General features: G+C 40.3%; 1 protein-coding gene and 1 pseudogene across 3 annotated transcripts in view; both read left to right on the top strand.

The window, feature by feature from the left end:
* The first annotated feature begins 5,815 nt into the window (after positions 1–5,815).
* The window catches only part of KIZ (kizuna centrosomal protein), a 149,485-nt gene continuing 135,714 nt past the window's right edge, over positions 5,816–19,586 (top strand). For all 3 annotated transcript variants that reach the window (XM_023518384.1, XM_012810551.2, XM_023518385.1), the window contains exons 1-3: positions 5,816–5,978; positions 14,032–14,094; positions 17,511–17,673. In XM_023518384.1, coding sequence (XP_023374152.1) covers positions 5,890–5,978; positions 14,032–14,094; positions 17,511–17,673 — 315 coding nt within the window. In that variant the 5' untranslated portion in view covers positions 5,816–5,889. The remainder of the gene's footprint in view (positions 5,979–14,031; positions 14,095–17,510; positions 17,674–19,586) is intronic.
* LOC100941911 lies at positions 11,536–12,445 on the top strand (annotated as a pseudogene).

The raw sequence follows: 19,586 nt of genomic DNA on the forward strand, positions 1-19,586 counted from the left end.
GACAGAGTGAGCCTGTCTCAGTTAAGTATAGTGTGTCTAGTTCGAGGCATTTAACTGTTTTGTTTTTTAGCTTTCATTAAGCCTTGGTATTTTATAGACCCATATAGTAGTTGTTGGTTTATATGATATGAAATAAAATAAGGAAATCTATGTTTTCATTTTATTCCTTGGAATCTGCATCCAATTCTTATATAAAATTAGCTATTAGAATTGTCTTTATGCAAAATACATTTAGTAAACTCATACTTTCTGTACTCCTCAGGGTTGTTCAGAGAAATAGAACATTGTGTAGAGGGTGGTGGTGGTGGTGGTGGAGTGTGTGTGTGTGTAAAAAGATTTTTAGAAATTGGCTCCTAAAGGCTTCAACTGACTGTATTAGGTCCACAAACATTAGGGAGGGTAATCTGCTTCACTTAAGGTCTTCTGATTTAAATGTCATACACATTCAGAAAACTCCTTTATAAGAACATTTAGACTGGTATTTGATCAAACAACTGTCCCTCCCCAATCCCCAGCTTAGGCAAGTTGTCACATAAAATTTACCACCACACCTCTCCTCTGGAACCTCACTTCCCTCTCCAACTTACATCTCATCCTCTGGTTCCTTCCTTTCCACTTCCCAGTGATGTGTGTCCCTCCTCTGCCCCAACCATGTTTACCATCTGTCCGCTTTAGCTCTGCATTAACAAAAGTAGCTACTAGCTACATGTGACCTTTTAAATTTTAATTATTACAATTAAATTAAATTAAAATGTTAGTTCCTCAGTTGCATTAACCAGATTCAGTTGCTCAATGGCCACATGTGGCTAGTGGCTACCATATTGCTTAGGGCAGATTGGAACCTTCCATCACTGGACAGAACTGCTCTAGACAGTTCTTCTCTATGACCTTGCCTTCATTATCTGGGCTACTTTCCTCAGACATTGACTCTTAGTCTTATAGTTACAGATTTGGAATCTTCCTTACCATCTGCATAGTCACATAAATCCTCACTGAGAATTTTGGGGAAAGATTATGTTGATGTATTTGTGTAACTTGTGCATAGAATGCTTATGAATTAGTCAGGATAAGCAATACCAGCTGCTAAGACAACCTCTAAATATTACTGGCTCCGCATGCAAAGATTTATTTCTTGCTCAGGTCTAGTCCTATGATCTTTGCAGTCATTCACTCTTCATCTAGGAGGGCCTCAAAGTTCCCAGTTGGGTCCTCTGCATCTAGCTGGCCACTCATGAAAACTGGGGAAGATTATTAAGGATGTTTTGAGACCAGGCCTGGAAGTGGCTGCATCACTTCTCACATTTCATTGATCAGACTTGGTCATATCAACCCACCAAACTACTAGAAAGGATATAAATGTAGTCTTTCTGAGTGCCAAGATAGAAAACCAAACAGAATGGTGAACACATTGTGCTATATCACAGCATGTAGAAAAATACATTCTATTCCCCAATGAACTATGTATGTGTAAAAACCCTTGTGAGTTGCATAGTATATATTTTACACACCTCATATAAGGAAGATAAAAAATTATCTGTAGCTCTTAAATGATTCGTTTCAGGTCATACAATGGAGGATAAGAGACAATGGACCTTGGAGTTGTTACAGGCCTGTGTTCAAATACTAACACTATTTTCAGCTTGAAAAGAATGCGCTATGTGATTTTAAGCCAGTTGCTTCAACTTGTGGTACCTTCAAAGGACTGTTGTGGTTTAAATGAGGCAATAAATGCTCCCACCAGCATAAATGTTCATGGCGAGAGGAGTTATGCACTTGTATACATGTGACATTGCAGCCTTTCCCCTGCATCCTATATTTGGTTCATGTGTACTTCCAAATCAAATTGTCTAAGGGCATAAGATGAGTTGACTAACATTTCTACATAATGACTGCAAAATGAAATATTTTTCCATGTTCATTATCTATTACAGGTTGAATTATGTCCCCCCAAAATACATATGCTGTACCTCATAATATGGCCTTATTTGGAAATAAGGTAGTTATTGAGGTAATTAGTCAAGATGAGATCATACCAAAACAGGGTGGGACCGTAACCTGATACAAAAGTTGCCCTTATAAAAAGAGGAAATTTGGAGGCACTTACACAGAGAGAATGCTGTGAACATCAAGACAGAGGTCACGGTGATGTGTCTACAAGACAAAGAACACCAAATGTTCCCTGCAAACCATCAGATGTGATGAGAGATGTACAGAGAAGATTCCTTCTTATAGCCCTTAGAAGGAACCACCTGCAGATATTTTGATTTTGAATCTCCATCCTCCAAAACCTGTGACATAATAAATCCTCTTGTTCAAGCCACCCAGTTTGTGATACTTTGTTATGGTAGTTCTAGCAAACTAATCCAAACAGTTGTTGGCTCAAAAATATACCATTTAGGGTGGCGCCTGTGGCTCAGTGAGTAGGGTGTGGGCCCCATATACCAAGGGTGGTGGGTTCAAACCCAGCCCCAGCCAAACTGCAACAAAAAATATCCAGGCATTGTGGTGGATGCCTGTAGTCTCAGCTACTTGGGAGGCTGAGGCAGGAGAATCGCCTAAGCTCAGAAGTTGGAGGTTGCTGTGAGCTATGACTCCACAGCACTCTACCAAGGGCAATAAAGTGAGACTCTGTCTCTAAAAAATATATACATATGTATATACACATACACCATTTAATAAACATATATATACCTTTTATATATATATGTATATGTATATATATACACCATTTAATAAAAAATTCCATGGTGTTTACATTTTAACATGTTAAGTTCTAATTTCAACATACTTCCCCAAATCAATTTTCCATTCATTAACTCAACTATTTTTGAGCTACAGAAAGAGCAATTTCATACAATACACTCTAATATCCATACAACTATTGGGCTGAGATGGCTTCCCTTGCTGTTTGCTTGATGGGTTATTAGGGACAGATATTTTGGACTAGACTTACTAATACTACAGAGATTGCCAGCTGTATGTCCTGGCCAAGTTCCTTAATTGCCCTGAACCTTTTTACTCCCTTATAAAACAAGGAGGTGAGGCTGGATTCCTTTTAACTTCTAGCTAATTAAATCTAGTCCTATAATTCTAGGACTTACAGCAGTGGTTCTCAACCTGTGGGTCATGACTCACAGGAACTATATTAAAGGACCACAGCATTAGGAAGGTTGAGAATCACTGATTTGCTGGAAGCCTTGACTATCTGGGAAGGCTCAGTGACCTACAGTCCAGTAGGTAAAAGCAGGGCTGATTACAGAAATCACCTCTGCTAATATAAGCGGATTAAAGGAAAATATTAAAAGAGAGTGCTCCAGCAAATTAAATATTCAAACTGAAGAATTTTGTACTTATTGATTTTTGTCACCATTTAAAATAGATAATTTTAGCATAAATAGAAATATTCCTTTTGTTTGCTATGTCTTATTGCTAATAAAAGGGTCCTACATCTGTATTTGTCATATGTCATTAATGAATCAACCACAGAATGCAAATTATAATTATTTTGAATTATCTACTTAATGCTTAATTATATTAAATTTCAGACTCTTCTGCACTGGCCTAATAAAAATTTGGGATGCTAAATGACTGCCTCGTCTGCTTACTCTGTGCAATTTGCTGAAAATAATTAATTATATCGTTTGGTTTTTTTTTCTTTCCCCTTAAAAAAACTAATCTGGGTAGGGAAGGGCCTGAATAAAATATCATAAATATTGAAATGCATTTTTTGGAGGACCAGGGTTCTAGTAGAATGTTGGATACCACTGAATCAATTTGGTATAATGATTTGATATAACAACTAAATAAAAGTCATATCAGTACTAACTTCAGGCCAGGGCAAGGTTTCTGTATTTTATAGGGCCTAGTCTGGCCCTTCTCTGGCCATGCCACTCCATATAAGGCAAGAAGGCCCCAGGCAGGACCAGGGGACATGCCCACTTGGAGCTTACATATACACACATACACCCTTCCAGAACATGTTCCAGGTACCCAGCACCCTAACATTCTCTGCTATAAAGGCTTCCAACACCTTCAAAGACCTCTTTCCTGGGTCTTTCCTTCAAGGGTGACAATCACTGGTGTGTTCAGTATTAGGCCAATAAACGGCTGAAGTGGGGATGTGGAAAGAGCTGGGACTAGTGGCTAAGAGTGGGCGGAGAAGCAGCAGGGCACACACATCCGTCCCAGTGTATGGGGCCTCTCCCAAAGGAAGACTGAGCCTGGGGTAGGAAATAGGATGGACTAAGGAAGGAGTAAGAGAACTAAATTCCACCCTGGTTTTTCAGGTTCTTAGGAAAAGCATGTTGGTCAAGGTAAGGAGGAGAACACACATTTTATCTACAACATCCCTTGGAGTTATAACTTGTTAATATTTAGGCAGATGGTATGGGGGCCTCCATTCATACTCTTGTTCTGGACCTAGCAAATGTGAACAGAATGTTGAGTATCATCATCTTTTTTATATTATTGACCTTTATTTATTTATTTATTTTTGAGACAGAGTCTCACTCTATCACCCTCAGTAGAGTGCTGTTGCATCACAGCTCACAGAAACCTTAAACTTTTGGGCTTAAGCAATTCTCTTGCCTCAGGGAATAAGGCACCTGGGATTACAGGCACCTGCAGCAACGCCTGGCTGTATTGCAGTTGTCATTGTTCAGCTGGCCTGGGCCAGGTTCAAACCCACCAGCCTGTGGCTGGCACCCTAACCATTGAGCTATAGGCGCCCCACCTATTTTTGACCTTTAAATGTTCCCTCTCTTTCTAATGATCAATTTCAGTTTGTCACACTTAGTAAGTGAAATTTAATTATGTAGGAAAAAAACCCAAAGAAGTGAAGACTAGAAGACAAAGGCAACTCTATAGTTTTTTTTCTGCCCTATGGGTTTTGGAATATGTTTGGCTTTCTTGAGGAAGCCTTTCTCCCATGTTGGTGGTGATGATGATAAAAATGGCTCTATTAAAAAAAAAAGGATGTGGCAGGCCCTCTTTTTAAACATTAACACATAATGTAATCCTGAACGAATCCTGCCTCAGTAGCCTCCCATTTTACACATGAAGAAACCTAGGCTTCAAGAAGGTGACTTGCACATGGTCACACAGGTGGGCAGTGCAAAAGGGGATCTGAACCTAGGCAGTCTGGCTCCAGAGTTCCTGCTAGAGGATTTTACAGAACATTTGAAGGATTGCTCATTCAAGCACAAATACTTTGCAGGCAACTAGTTAGCAACTTTTCCCTTGCGCCAACATAACGACATTGTCTCAATAAATAAATAAATATAAATGATAAACAAACATCCTTAGGTTCAGCATGGATTTTCACTTATGGCGTTGTTCCATTGCCACGGCTGAGCACAGCTGTTTAGTATTTGGGGTTGGTCTTTTTGGTGTTTTTTGAGTGGGTGTTGTTTTTGAGTGCTGGTAGGAGAACCAGCTTAGCCCAGTGCTTGGCACTCAGCACATCCTCGCAAGAAAGGAGGGAGGGAAAAAAGGAAGCGAGAGAGGCAAGAGGAAGAGAGAGAACGCACCTTGTAAAATTGATGCAGTTTGTGAGAGGAAAGGAAATGACGGAATGCAGGAAAAGTGGCAAAGACACCAAGCCCTCAGGCCCGCCAGGCCCGCCGGGCCCACCAAGCCCCGCCTGCCTGGCCACTTGCAAGCTGCCTTCGCCCGCCTGGCGTCAAGGTTGTCCCTCCGGCCTTCCACGGCGCCCCGCCCCCGTACGGCGCGGCGCCCGCCCACCACGGCGCCCCGCCCCTGCCCCGCCCCCTGCAGGAGGTCGTGAGCGGTGTTTACCCGCGGTGCATGGTGGGGCGGGCTCCTCGGACTCCGCGGCCCACCCGCTTCCCTGAGGAGGCGCGGCGGGGGTGCGGCGCTGACGCTGGCAGTATGAGCCATACCCCTGCCTATTCCGAGCACCTGGCGAGTCCCGACTACTACGAGAGGCTGGACCACCTCCGCGACGGGCTGCGGGACAGGTACGGCCACCAGGGGAGGGGGCAGGGAGTCGGCCGGCGCCGAGGGTTCCTTCTCTCTCCCGGTCGGTGGCTCCCCGGGGGCCTCGGCCCACTCGCGACGCTCCTCAACTCCCAGTGGGGCCTGGAGGACAGTTTACTAGAGACGCCCCCTGTGTTGGCTCCCCCGGAACAGCCGCTAAAGCCGGGCCTGCGGCTGGAGAATGCGGCCGCGTGGCTGAATTTGCCCTGAAGAGAAAGTGGGAGTTTTCCTGCCTGTCACTGTCGGTCAAGTCTTGTGAATTTCTCTGGTGCTTTTCTTCACTCTACTCCCCACTCTTCAAATTTTCAGCCCACCTTCACAGCTGCACTGCATCAGTAATGACAGGTCTTAGTACGGGAGGGTGGGAGAAAGAGAGTTTGTCGAATGTATGCCATATTTAAAAGCAGGAGACTTTTTGAGGGGGAGCTAGGGCTGGCTAGATTTCCTGAAAGAGAGGTTCAACTTCCAGAGGGTTCATAATGCTTTTGATTAAGACATGAAAGATGGAAACCACTAAAAACAACGAGTGCATAAAGAGAGAAAATTATAAATCAATTTACTATAAATAACCACATGAAGATAAGTTGTTAGATCTCTTATTTAGCTGCTAAATTAACTGGAGTTGAAAAATCTCATTAGTTGACAAGAAAGGAAATAGATTTTTGGATCCCTTGATAAAACGTTTAATGACTTAAAAGTTGCAGAATCATCTTGGTGAACAGGAGTGCTGTCTGTATGTGTGACAATTCTAAAATGGTAATAATTACTTGAAAGGTAAAAGCAGAAGTAAGTGATTTTTTAAAGTAAGCTAGATTTCATTTTTGTCAAATATTTATAGAGCATGTACAACAGGCTTCTTTAATTATCCTCATCATATTTTACCTCTTACTCCTTTTCTACATTTTATTTTCTGACATACCAATGCTCACTATGTCAGTGACTTCTTCGTCTCTAACTTAAAAAAAAAAAACAGTCTTCCTGTAGGCTTTTGTGTTCCAACCCATTCCCTAACTTTTGTGGCCCTCAGCATTCTTATAGCACTCTAGATGTTGACTTCCTTGGCTGGCTGGCTGTGTAAGGATGAGAATTCTAGGAGGGCAAAAACCATATCCAGCTAAATTTTTAGCTGGAAATAGAGTACCTGTGTTAAAGGAGGTGCTTAATAAATATTTGTTGAATGGAAGAAATCCCAAAGTCAACCTTGGTAATGTCTAGAAGTTATGAATGTCTTATGCAGAACCCAGTAACAACACATTGTCACTAAATAATGACCATTTTTCCAGTCAACCAGGAAAAATGAATCATGTCATAATTCCAAGATGGTGTTAAGTGTCTGCAAATACCTGATAATTTACAGATAAGACATGTGCCCTGTGCTTCTGTTTTCTTAAAGTGCATTCTGGGTCAGTGTTTGTTCGGTTCGAAGAGTGGCTTGATAACTCCAAGACTTTAGTTATTTGTGTCTCTTGACTTAGCCCAAGTCCTGATTTTAAAATGTTACTGTTTTAAATGATATTCTTTCTGAACCAAGTTAATTGTTGAGTTATTATTTTTGCTTTCTGTGTAAGGAACACCTGGCTGTTTATAGTCCTTATGGTACAATAACTGTGTAATGATTACATACTTTATGATTAACATTTATTGCTTTAATTATTAAACAAGGTGAAGCTGTTGAAATTGTGTAAGGAATCTGAATCAAATTTTATAGCCTATTCATGGTTCTGCATTTGTAGATTTGTTTTATTTTTTAAGTCAGTACAAATCTGTTGCTGTGTGTATTTATTTTAAGAATCCACAACTAACTCTAATTAATGCATATTACATAATTATAGAGGCAAATAATTTTACAGAGAAAAGTGAGTAGGAGCATGGAAACCTGGATTCTTCCTCGAATAATCGTGTGACCTTGAGGATGTTGTTTGACCTCTCTGAACCTTGGTTCTTCACCAGAATAGTTTTTGTTTTTCTCTCTACTAGAAATGAAGAGAGAAAATGGACCTTGAAGTAACAAACAAACGAACAAAAAACCCCAAAAAAGTTGAAAGCTATAGTTTTGCAAAGTAATATGTAAGGAATATTATTGTCTGTATTCAATTCAAGTGTTTGGTTATACCTTTAGAAAAATAATCCCAGTGACCACAGGAACCACTATCTCCTAAAATTCCAGAGTCATTTTAGAGATTGCAACCCTGTGTAGTCACAGCTGGTTTATCAATTTAGAACTTCTGGAAAGTGGGAGATTTATCATAAAAAACAAAACAAATAAACAAAAATAAAAAACCCTTAGCCTCTCTCAGTCTTTTTAGAAATGGTCATTGCAATGTCCGCTGGTCACATAACCAGGCCTTGCCATTGTAACCAGGGTAATTTTATAGTGTGAATGATTTTCTGTGTGAATACAGCACTTTTTATGTTCTGTGGTAACAGTCAGTGGAGTTACTTGTTAAAGCGTGTATAGCGCCCACAGGCGTGGTAGAAACATGTAAGTGAAACTGACTCTTACAATTATATAAAAACATCCTTTTAAAAGGCCCATTAACCAGTTCCAAAATTTTTTAACACCCATATTGATTCAGGGTGAGATATAATGGTCTAGAAATTGACACTGAGATATTACTTATATAAGGCTGAAGGTGGTAGAGAATTGTGGTATTGAGATAAAAACAATAACAAGTGGCTTAAAAGGAGAAAACTCAGTTATATCATGACCACCCAGCTGTGTACAACTTTGAAAGGTCCAGGTATAGGATGCAGGTGACTGGATGCATGGATTGTAGGTAAGCATCCCGGGGCTGGGCATTTCCAAGTTCTGAAATAGAGACTTGTAGGAATTGCTGGGTGATCCTACTAATAAGGTTTTCTCTAGCTTTTCATTAGTTATTAAATATCTGGTTTTAAGTCTTAAATTTAAAATAGTTATGAAGGACTTAGCATTCAGAGTCACTGCAGCATGGAGGAGGGTTTGGAAATGGGCCTGTCATGAAGAATTAACAAGATTAGTACCATTTTGCCTGAACAAGAAGGCCAAAAGGTGTTTGATTGTGGGGTTCTTTTCTTTGTATGAAGTGTTGGATTAAGAAATATGAGCAGTGGATGTCATCTATTGACAGAACAAAAAAGCTTTACATTCATTACTAAAAAGAACTGGCTGCTTGGGAGATGATGGATTTCCAAAGAGACAGTGATCATTATTCACTAGAGGTCCTAGATGAATTTTAAAAGTTATTTTTAAATTTTTTTAAAGTTATTTTAAATTAAGTTCCAGCTTACAGAAAAGTTGCAAATGCAGGATAATGACTTCCAATATTCCCCTCACACAGATTTCTCAGACATTTTATTACACTTATATTCTCTCTGTCTAAAATTATTAGTTTTTTCTGAACCATTGGAGAACTACAGATATGATGTGGCATCATTCCTAAAACTTCATTGCATATCTCCAAAAAGCAAGGATGTTCTTGTTCATAATCACTGTACAACCCTCCCTGTCAGGAATTCAGTCTTGATACACCAGTCCACACACAGCCATCAGATTTCAGCAGCTGTCTTGTTTAGGGTTTTCTTTTTTTGAGACATAGTCTCACTCAGTTGCCCTTGGGTAGAGTGCCCGGGCATCATAGCTCATAGCAACCTCAAAGTCTTGGGCTTAAGCAGCCCTCTTGCCTCAGCCTCCCAAGAAGCTGGGACTACAGGTACCTGCCACTGACACTGGGCTAGTTTTTTCTATTTTTACTAGAGACAGGGTCTCACTCTTGTTCAGTTCCTGATCCCAGCTCAGGTCTTGAACTCCTGAGCTCAAGGGATCCATGCGCCTCAGCCTCCTAAAGTGCTAGGATTACAGGTGTGAGCCACCATCTTAACAATATCTTTTTTTCTTTCTGGTCCAAGGTGTCATCTGGAACCCAGGTTGCATTTGGTTGCCATGTCTCTTCAGTCTCCCTCTGGAACAATTCCTCAGTCTTTTCCTGTCTTTTAGATTTCTGACAATTTCATAGTATAGCTTTCATACATGAATGTCCAACCTGCAGCCACATGCAGATTGAGGCCTGTTTTGCTTATATGTAGTGTTGGATATCATATTGCAGAAAGTATGCATGAACTTTTTTTTTTGCTCATTAGCCTTTGTTAGTGTTTGTGTATTTAATATGTAGCCCAACAAAACTCTTATTTTCCCAATGCATGGCAGAAGAGAAAAAAGGTTGGCCATACCTGTGAAGGAGACCCTCCAACTGAATCTGTCTGATGGTTCTTCATCCCCAGACTCCAGTCTTGGTTTCTTGTCAGGAATACCATAGAAATGAAGCATTAAATTGGGATACAGTGTCATAGTAAAAGGTCTTTCTATTCTCATAATTTAATGACAAAGCCCATACTATCCATTTATTCATTCTTCTGATCACCTAATTGGTCATTAAGCCTTAGAAGGGAAAAAAGTAACTTATAAAAATTTCTAACATGGGCTCAGCGCCTGTGGCTCAAGTGGCTAAGGCACCAGCCACATACACCTAAGCCCAGGCCCACCAAACAACAATGACGGCTGCAACCAAAAAATAGCTGGGCATTGTGGCAGGCGCTTGTGGTCCCAGCTACTTGGGAGGCAGAGGCAGGAGATTCGCTTGAGCCCAGGAGTTGCTGTGAGGTTGCTGTGAGCTGTGATGCCCTGGCACTCTACCCAGGGGGACAGCTTGAGGCTCTGCCTCAAAAAAAAAAAAAAAAAAAAATTTCTAACATGGAGGGCGGTGCCTGTGGCGGGTTCATATACCGAGGGTGGCGGGTTCAAACCCAGCCTTGGTCAAACTGCAGTAGAAAACTAGCTGGACGTTCTGGCAGATGCCTGTGGTCCCAGCTACTTGGGAGGCTGAGGCAAGAGAATCACCTAAGCCCAGGAGTTGGAGGTGGCTGTGAGCTGTGTGATGCCACGGAACTTTACCGAGAGCAATAAAGTGAGACTCTGTCTCTACAAAAAAAAAAAAAAATCTAATATGGAAGTAATCATATCATATTCCCTTCAGTTCTAAATTCAGTCTTTTTTTTTTTTGAGACAGAATCATACTACGTTGCCCTCAGTAGAGTGCTGTAGTGTCACAGCTCTCAGCAACCTCAAACTCCTGGGCTTAAGCGATTCTCTTCCCTCAGCCTCCCAAGTAGCTGGAACTACAGGTGTCTGCCACAACGCCCAGGTATTTTGTTGTGGTGGTTGTAGTTGTCATTGTTGTTTCAGCAGGCCTGGGCCGGTTTTGAACCCGCCAGCCCCAGTGTATGTGACCAGTGCTCTAATCACTGAGCATGGGTGCTGAGCCCTAATTCAGTCTTATTAATGAGAAAGTATCTATGTGAAGCTATTAGTTAAAAATGTGTATGTTTATTATTTTTTTCCTTTTTAACATAGACATACTCCACTAAGGAATAGGTCATATTCCCCCCAAAAGATTCTGTATTTGGATTTTGGACCCCATTTTTCCATTAAAAGAATTTTGGTTAAATGGGCTGGGGAATTCATGTGGAGGTCAGAGTGGAAGCAGGTGTGAGTGGGTCCAACAGAGGGAAAGATGGCTGCCAAAGTGTTTGAGTCCATTGGCAAGTTGGGCCCGGCCTTAGCCATTGCAGGAGGCGTGGTGAACTCTGCTTTGTATAATGTGGACGCTGGGCACAGAGCTGTCATCTTTGACCAAATCCACGGAGTGCAGGGCATTGTGGTAGGGACAGGGACTCACTGTCTCATCCCATGGGTACAGAAACCAATTATCTTTGACTGCCATTCTCAACCATGTAATGTGCCAGTCATCACTGGTAGCAAAGATTTACAGAAGGTCAACATCACACTGTGCATCCTCTTCCGGCCTGTGACAAGCAGCTTCCTCGAATCTTTACCAGCATTGGAGAGCGTGTGCTGCTGTCTATTACTACAGGGATCCTCAAGTCGGTGCTGGCTCGCTTTGATGCTGGAGAGCTAGTCACCCAGAGAGAGCTCGTCTCCAAGCAGGTGAGCAATGATGACCTCACGGAGCGAGCACAACCTTTGGGCTCATTCTGGATGACACTTCCTTGACACATCTGACCTTCAGGAAGGAGTTCACAGAAGTGGTGGAAGCCAAGCAGGTGGCTCAGCAGGAAGCAGAGAGGGCCAGGTTTGTGGTGGAAAAGGCTGAGCAGCAGAAAAAGGCAGCCATCATATCTGCTGAGGGCGACTCCAAGGCAGCAGGGCTGATTGCCAACTCCCTGGCCACTGCAGGTGATGGCCTAATTGAGCTCTGCAAGCTGGAGGCTGGAAAAGACATTGCATTGCAGCTGTTGAGCTCTGGGAACATCATCCTCTTGCCAGTGGGGCAGTTTGTGCTCCTCCAGCTGCCCCAGTGAGGGCCTGCCCTGCCTGTATGCGTCAGGCCACCTGGGCCACAGCCCTGATGATGATTCTGCCCCCACCCAGAAATCACTGTGAAATCTCATGATTGCCTCAAAGTGAAGGAAATAAAGTAAAATCACTTCAAAAAAACAACAAAAAAAAGAATTTTGGTTAAATGGTAGTTTCCACTTAACATGCTAAAGAAAGAAAACTTACTTGACTTATAATGTAGCTAACAATAACTTTTGGTAGAATTTTTTAGAAAGTTATCTGAAGGAAAACAGAAATTAATAAGAGCTCACAAATGGAATGTGAGGCCTTCTTGCTCAGGAAGCCAGCCCAAGATCACCATCTTTTGGAGTCCTACATTTGTTTCACAGTCTTTCCTTTAGTATCCTCTTAGAAGCAATGTGGTTTCTCTTTCATCCTTTACTAAGTATTAACTTAGATTAGCAATTTGGCTTCACTTAGGTGGGATCCAAGCAAATGGTAATGGTCAGATGAAACCCTCTGTGGTTAAGCCTCCCAAGGACTCTTCTTGGGACAGACCAGCTTCCATTCAGCACATTTATCCCACAGTCTCTTGGCTTTGGCTCCTGCTGCGGTTTTCCCTACCTCTTGCACAGCTTGGGTGTGGGATAAAACACCTTTCTCCTCTAGCTTACTGTTAGCACTCACCTGAGTATCACAGGTTAAGCAAGTCTTTACTAGTAGTAGCTTTAGGCAAATAGCAGTCAGTGACAAACAATGGCAACATTAGAAAGTTATAATTTTACAGCCAGTCCTTGAATTACAAATATCTGACTTACATACAACCTATACTTAAAAACGAAGGCTATTACAGTTAGTAAGTCAATGTACCTGTTTCAGCTTATATACAAAATCAGTTCTAAGAACAAGCCTACAGAACTATCTTATTCATAACCTCAGAACTCCCTGTACCCCAAATTTGAAGTGATAATGTTAGGAGATTTGATCTTCATCAATGTGAGGTCAGATTTATTTTTAGAGGCTTTTTTATTTTTTGACCGGGGCCAGGTTTGAACCCATCACCTCTGGTATGTGAAGCCAGTGCCCTACTAGCTTTGAGCCACAGGTGCCGCCCTAAAGGCTTTTTCTTAATTCATCCACTTGGCCTATGCCTGGCTTGTTTGGTTGGGAATAGAGCAAGCTTCGAGGCTTTAATCCAAGGTGGAGTTTTGGAAGCATTGTGTCCAGACCTGGTGGGATCCCTATTACTCAAATGTGACCCAGAAAAGTCTGGCCATATTACATTTTATATACTTGTTTATTGTCTGTCCTTCCCCCTGGAATGTCTGAGAACAGCAGTCTTGGCTGTCTTGTTTACTCTGTCAGTTTCCAGGCCTAGAACAGTGCCTGGCTGGGCGCTGGCTTTCAGGAAGTCCTCAATGAATAAACCTGCTTCCCAGCCTCTTCCTGTTGCATTTCCTGTTTACTTTGGGAAAAGATTCTTTTGCCTAATATTGGTGTTCATTTTGTTTTTTAGGCTTCCCTGGTAACTGATATTTTTGTTTCTTCGTTTCACATGACCTTGGTATTTTCTGCACCTTAGGGAAACTAAAGAAGCATTCTCAGAAACATGATTTTGAAGGACAGCATGGTCTAAATACAACTGCCTATTACTTTAAATAATGTAATTATTTAAAAAAATTTTTTTTTCTATATTATAGTGAAAAGAAGAGATTGGACCTGGAAAAGAAACTTTATGAGTATAATCAGTCTGATACATGCAGGTAAGAAATGACAGTGGTGACAGTTTCAAGCCAATTTTCATATATTAATCAAAAAGTTAACCCTAATATTGTATCATAAATACCATTATTGGGATACTTTTCCATTATCTTATGTTTAGTGTATAATAATTTTAAGTAAAAATCTGAATTTAATATTAATATCACTATCAAATTAAGAATAAATTTGGTTAAAATTATTATAGTACAAGATATTTTTATTGATATTTGTGTTATTTCAGTAATTTGTTTTGCTTAAATATCTTGCAGTAAGACACATTATAGTCTTATCTTTTTGGTCACAATTTAAACACATTGAGTTTGTGTAACAAGTCATTATTACTATAGCTGATCTTTCAACAAATTGCTGTAGGCAGGGTTAGCTGATATCTCATTTTTTCATGGATATATCAGAATGACGGTTAAACTTACTGTAAGCAGTGGGTAATGTACTGTACATGTTACTCTTTTTAGGATACTTGCCTTACTACTAAGAGAAGGCTTTTCATATCTTAATTTCTATTTTATAAAAACTGAACCTTATCCTTAAGCCGTATGGCATTACCTTCAAAGATTATTTATATGTGTATGAAGAATTTCTGGCTTTGTTAGTATTCGATTTGCACTTTATTCATGTTTTACTGTGAGTGAGAAATGAAAAGCTCTCATCCAAAAGAAAAAGAAGCCAAGAATACTTTAAAGCAAAATTACTTATCAGGTCCATTTATTTCCTTATCTTTAAAACTATTCTTTGGTTTTAAAATTTAAGGTATTTCCAACATTTCCAGTTAAGGTAGACAGCCATATGTCTCTAGCAACAATGAATGAGAGGGAAATATCTTGTTTTGTTTCTGGAAGAAATAGCAGCATTGTGGATGCCATGGCCTCTGGAGTAGGCCCAAGTCTGAGAGTATCCATGGCAGCTGCCATTTTTCTATCCCATGGCAAGAGGTGCAGAAAACAGGATGTAGAATTCTCATGCAGCCTGTTCTTAGACAGCTTCCTGGTATAATGGTGTTGGGAAGGGTGGGTATGAGAGAATAATGGGTACCTTTATTAATTTTGCTGAGTTGGAACTCAGAGAATATGATTTGCCAAGAATAGGCTCTCTCAGACTGTAGGATAAAACCAAAACTGTCTAACACTACTGCTGAAACCTGTATCCCCCAGAAGGCAGTCTGACATGGGGCCTGTGTGTAGGTGCTATGGTAGTTTATTTGAGAAAGTGAACACATTCAGCTATAGAGCAGGGCTGGGGAAAATGAGGTAGGAGCTGTTCCCTGTCGTGGGCATTGGGGGCTCGATCCCTGCAGACCTGCAGAGAAGCCTTCCAAGGAGCGGTGTAGGCACTTCTCCACATAAGTGTCTACCCAAGTGAAGGATGGGGGGATTGTATTCCTGCTGTCGTCTGACCCCCACTGGTATGGCAGCCCCACAGGGAGTTAACTCCTCACATCCAGGCTTTCCATGCTGCAAACTCAGAAAAGTAGCCCTGAGAAGGCAAGATGCCAAGTGCAGTGCAGGCAGAAGCAGATACTTAGAGCAGGTTGCTGTAGCTGTGGCTGGTGAAAGAAAGATGGGCCAGCGGGATGTGAGGGGGCATGAGAAGGATCTGATACGGCAGCCCACCAGACTCTTCATTTTCTGCTGCCTGTTTAATGTTTATCATCACTATCTCTTTTCAGCCTTCCCTTAAAATTCTGCACTGACACTTCAGCATCTTAGGCATGACAGAATCTTTTGTTATAGCGTAAGCATGTAGGCTCTGTTGCCAGGTGCCTCAATTCATTCTGAGCCTCACCACTCTTATTCCTGTGACCTTGTGAGGCAATTATTTCAAAATTCTATACCTTCATTTCTTCATCCATCTAATGGAATAATGATAATTATGAGAACTCCATGAATTTATACATACAGATCCTCAAAGCAGTGTCTGATGTACAGTAAGCGTCAATTATTACCTCTGTTTTTATCAATGTCTTTGTTCTTATGCCTTTGAACTTTCTGACATGCTATTTCCCTGGTCTGGAATGTTTTTCCCTCATCTTTTATTCTTGCATTCCCAACTTTGATTAACTCTTCTTCATCTTTCAGGTCTCAGCTAAAAAATTATTTTTACTGGGAAGGCCTTCCTGACCTCTTCAACTAGGTCAGATTGCCGAGTCCTTTTTAGATTCCCTCAGAGCATTCATCACGCTGTATTTACTTAATTGTTTGTTTTCCCTGTTGACCTTAGGTGAAAGCTTTCATATTCAGTGTGCTGAATATGTGAGTGATTTCATGGATAGATAAAGAACTTAACTTGTATGGCCAGCTTTGAAGGTTAATGTGGTCGCAGGAATGGAACTACAGTTTGGATACAGAAGGCATGTTGTACCTACTCTGAGTAGACACAGCTAGCAGCTTTATTAAGTGCTTGAGTGTGATAGACAATTTGTTAGGCTCTATGTCTACTACTGTTGCCTGTATTAGAAGTGCAGAGATGGGCAGCAATAAAATTAGTCTTAAATTTTTCGTTTAGGAAGAAAAATGGAGACAGTCAGCCATAGACAAAGCACAAAATTGTTAACATGATAAAGACTTACTTGAAAATTGTTGGGTTAGAAATTTTAAGGCCTGTTTTTGAGCAGTTTTGGACATCTCCAGCATTTTTGCGAATCTTTGTTTTGAGGACTATTTTTTGTGGTTTTTTAACCTATTTTTGCTTGACGGGAAAATATTAAACAATTTATTAAGCCAACAATAGTCATGCTGCGTAACAGATACTCCTTATGGGTTAAATGCTTGTAAAAAAGAAAGAGAATTAGCAGTGAGCTCTTAAGAAGAGAGAGCTGCACAACTTGACTACCCTGTACATCTTCTGAAATCCCTCTTAGGATGAGAGTCTCTAATCGTTTCTTACAGTATGAGTAGAGTTACAGACGTATTTAACAGATAATTTTTACGTAATCCAAATGAGTGCTTTTTTTGTGCTTTACATTTCAGATTTTCTTAATTTTATAGATTGTGATTTATAGTTTTATACAATTTCCATATGAGCAAATACTTTTGAAATTGTCATATGTAAGAATATTGATGGGCTATTTGTTTCAACATGGCCACGTAGACACTGTTATGAAGTCACATTTCATTTTGAGAAATAAACCCATATAAATCTTTATTGTGTGAATGGTATAAGGTAGCCTTGTATACATTTCTCAGGAGTTATGCCTCCATGTAGCCAGTGTGATAACTCAATGTTACTAATTAATTTTCTCTTCCCAAAAATGTATATACGTTCTGTACTTTGGGTTTCAGTGCTTTGGGAAAAATATCTTAGACTACATTGTCTCATTATCAATTTTGTCAAAGAAAATTCTCCTGCTTAGGTTTGTCAAAGTCTAATTCCATTGTTTAAAAATCTGCTTTTATTCTTCTAGAGTTAAGCTGAAATATGTGAAACTAAAGAAATACCTAAAGGAAATATGTGAATCTGAAAAGAAAGCTCGTATACGAAACCAAGAATATTTAAAGCGATTTGAGCGTGTCCAAGCTCATGTTGGACACTTTACCACAAATACAGAGAAGCTTCAAAAACTAAAGGTGACATCTTGTTTTGTATTTTGTTTTATTTTATTTTATTGTTTGTTTGCTTGCTTGCTTGTTTTTTGAGATGGAGTCTGATTATGTTGTTCAGGCTAGACTTGAACTCCTAGACTCAAGCAATCCTCCTGCATCAGCCTCCCAAGTAGCTGGGACTATAGGTGCATGCTACTATTCCTGGCTTATGTTACCTTTTTTTGCTAAAATTGGAACTAATAATTCTGTGAGTTTCAGATCAATGGTGGTCACTAATGTTTAGTTCATATAGTAAGATTAAATATCAACTTTCCCTGTGAATTATTGTATGGCTAAATTTGATCAGAGAACTTGAACTTGAAATTGCATTTTCTAAGTTCCCTTCTTTAGTTGAGGAATTAATGAATTATCTATAACAGGCAAAATCACTCACCATTGCTTGGCACAGTGTCTGACATACGGTATTTTTTGGCTGAAAGATTGAATTTGAGCAGCATTAGGGCTCACTCTAGAAACGGCTTCCCTCTTTAAAGGTTTCTTTTTCTGAGGCTCATTTGTCTGGTCAGGCAGTGCATTGGGAGAACAATGAGGGGGTAGAACTGTCCCTGAGGAGTTTGCTTTCATGCCCTGCAACCCAGAGTGACTGCTCTTTGTAGCCCTCTCTGGTTCTGACACATCCTTTCCCTTGCGATATTTGGCTACCTGCTGCTCCACTAGTTATGCCAAGGGTGAAGGGCCAGCAGCAAGGCCTTTTCCCTCACCATTTGCACTGTCAGGTGTTGTTGCCCAAGTTAACCCAACTGTTATGGGAGAAGTTGGCAGCAGCTTCCCCCCACCTTTTTTGTTCTAGTTGTTTTCTACCCAGCCTTTTCTTGTGAAATTTTCAAATACAGAGAAAAATTAACAATTGTTATAACAAACATATATTCTCCTTAGATGCAACAGTTGTAACTATTTTGCTGTATTTGCTACGTGTATGTAAATTTTTTCCATGAACCATTGGAAGTCTGCAGGCATCATGACACTTCTTACCTAAGCCACATAAGCATGGATCTCCTAAGCACAAGGACAGTCTTCCACATAATCATACTATTATCCCATCTAAGAAAATTAAAGACTGTCCCATAATATCATTTAATATCCAGCCCATATTCAGATTTCCCCAGTTCTCCAGTAAAGTAGTTTATTTTTCCAGACCAGGAGCCAACTAGAGTTCACATATTATTTGGTTTTATAGTTATTGGTTACTATGTCTTTTTTAGCCTCTTTTAGTTTCTTACCATTCCTCTTTTTTCAACGATATTGGCTGTTTTGAAAAAGACAAGTAAGTTGTTGTAGAATGAGCCACATTCTGAACTTGAGATGTCATTTAATTTGTGGAGCATCCCCCTTTGTTTCTTGTGAATGCAGTCTAGCTTACCACTGCCGATAGAACTTACTGTAGTAATAAAACTGTTCTGTATCCAGCTGGTACTGTCTTAATACCGTAGCCACTAGCCATACATGGTGATTGAGCAATTAAAAGGTTGCTTGTGACACTGAGAACTGTATTTTTAATTTTGTCAATTTTGATTAATTTAAATGCTAATAGCTGAGATTTTATTTTCAAGTGCATCCCATTTGGAGCCCGTGATGTCAGATAGCCCGGCTTGAGTGAGGCTGACTTTGATCCCTTGGTTAAGATGGTGATCTCGAGATGTCTCTATTATAATGCACCTTTTTCCCTCTTTGTAAATTAGATATTTATGGAGTGAAAGTTTGGCATTGGCATTGTATTCCTTGGTAGCCAAACCTAAAGATTTTAGGACCCATTGATGAGCTTTGCCTGAATTAGTTACAATATAGGTTGTAATTTTCTGTTTTATCTTCTATTAACTGTCTTTCTTCCCTAATAAAGAGTATTTTCCTTCTTTCCCTTTTTTCTGTCCTTTTTTTTT

The sequence above is a fragment of the Otolemur garnettii genome, unplaced genomic scaffold, assembly GCF_000181295.1.
Source record: "Otolemur garnettii isolate 467f Iridium unplaced genomic scaffold, OtoGar3 scaffold00136, whole genome shotgun sequence".
NCBI lineage: Eukaryota > Metazoa > Chordata > Mammalia > Primates > Galagidae > Otolemur > Otolemur garnettii.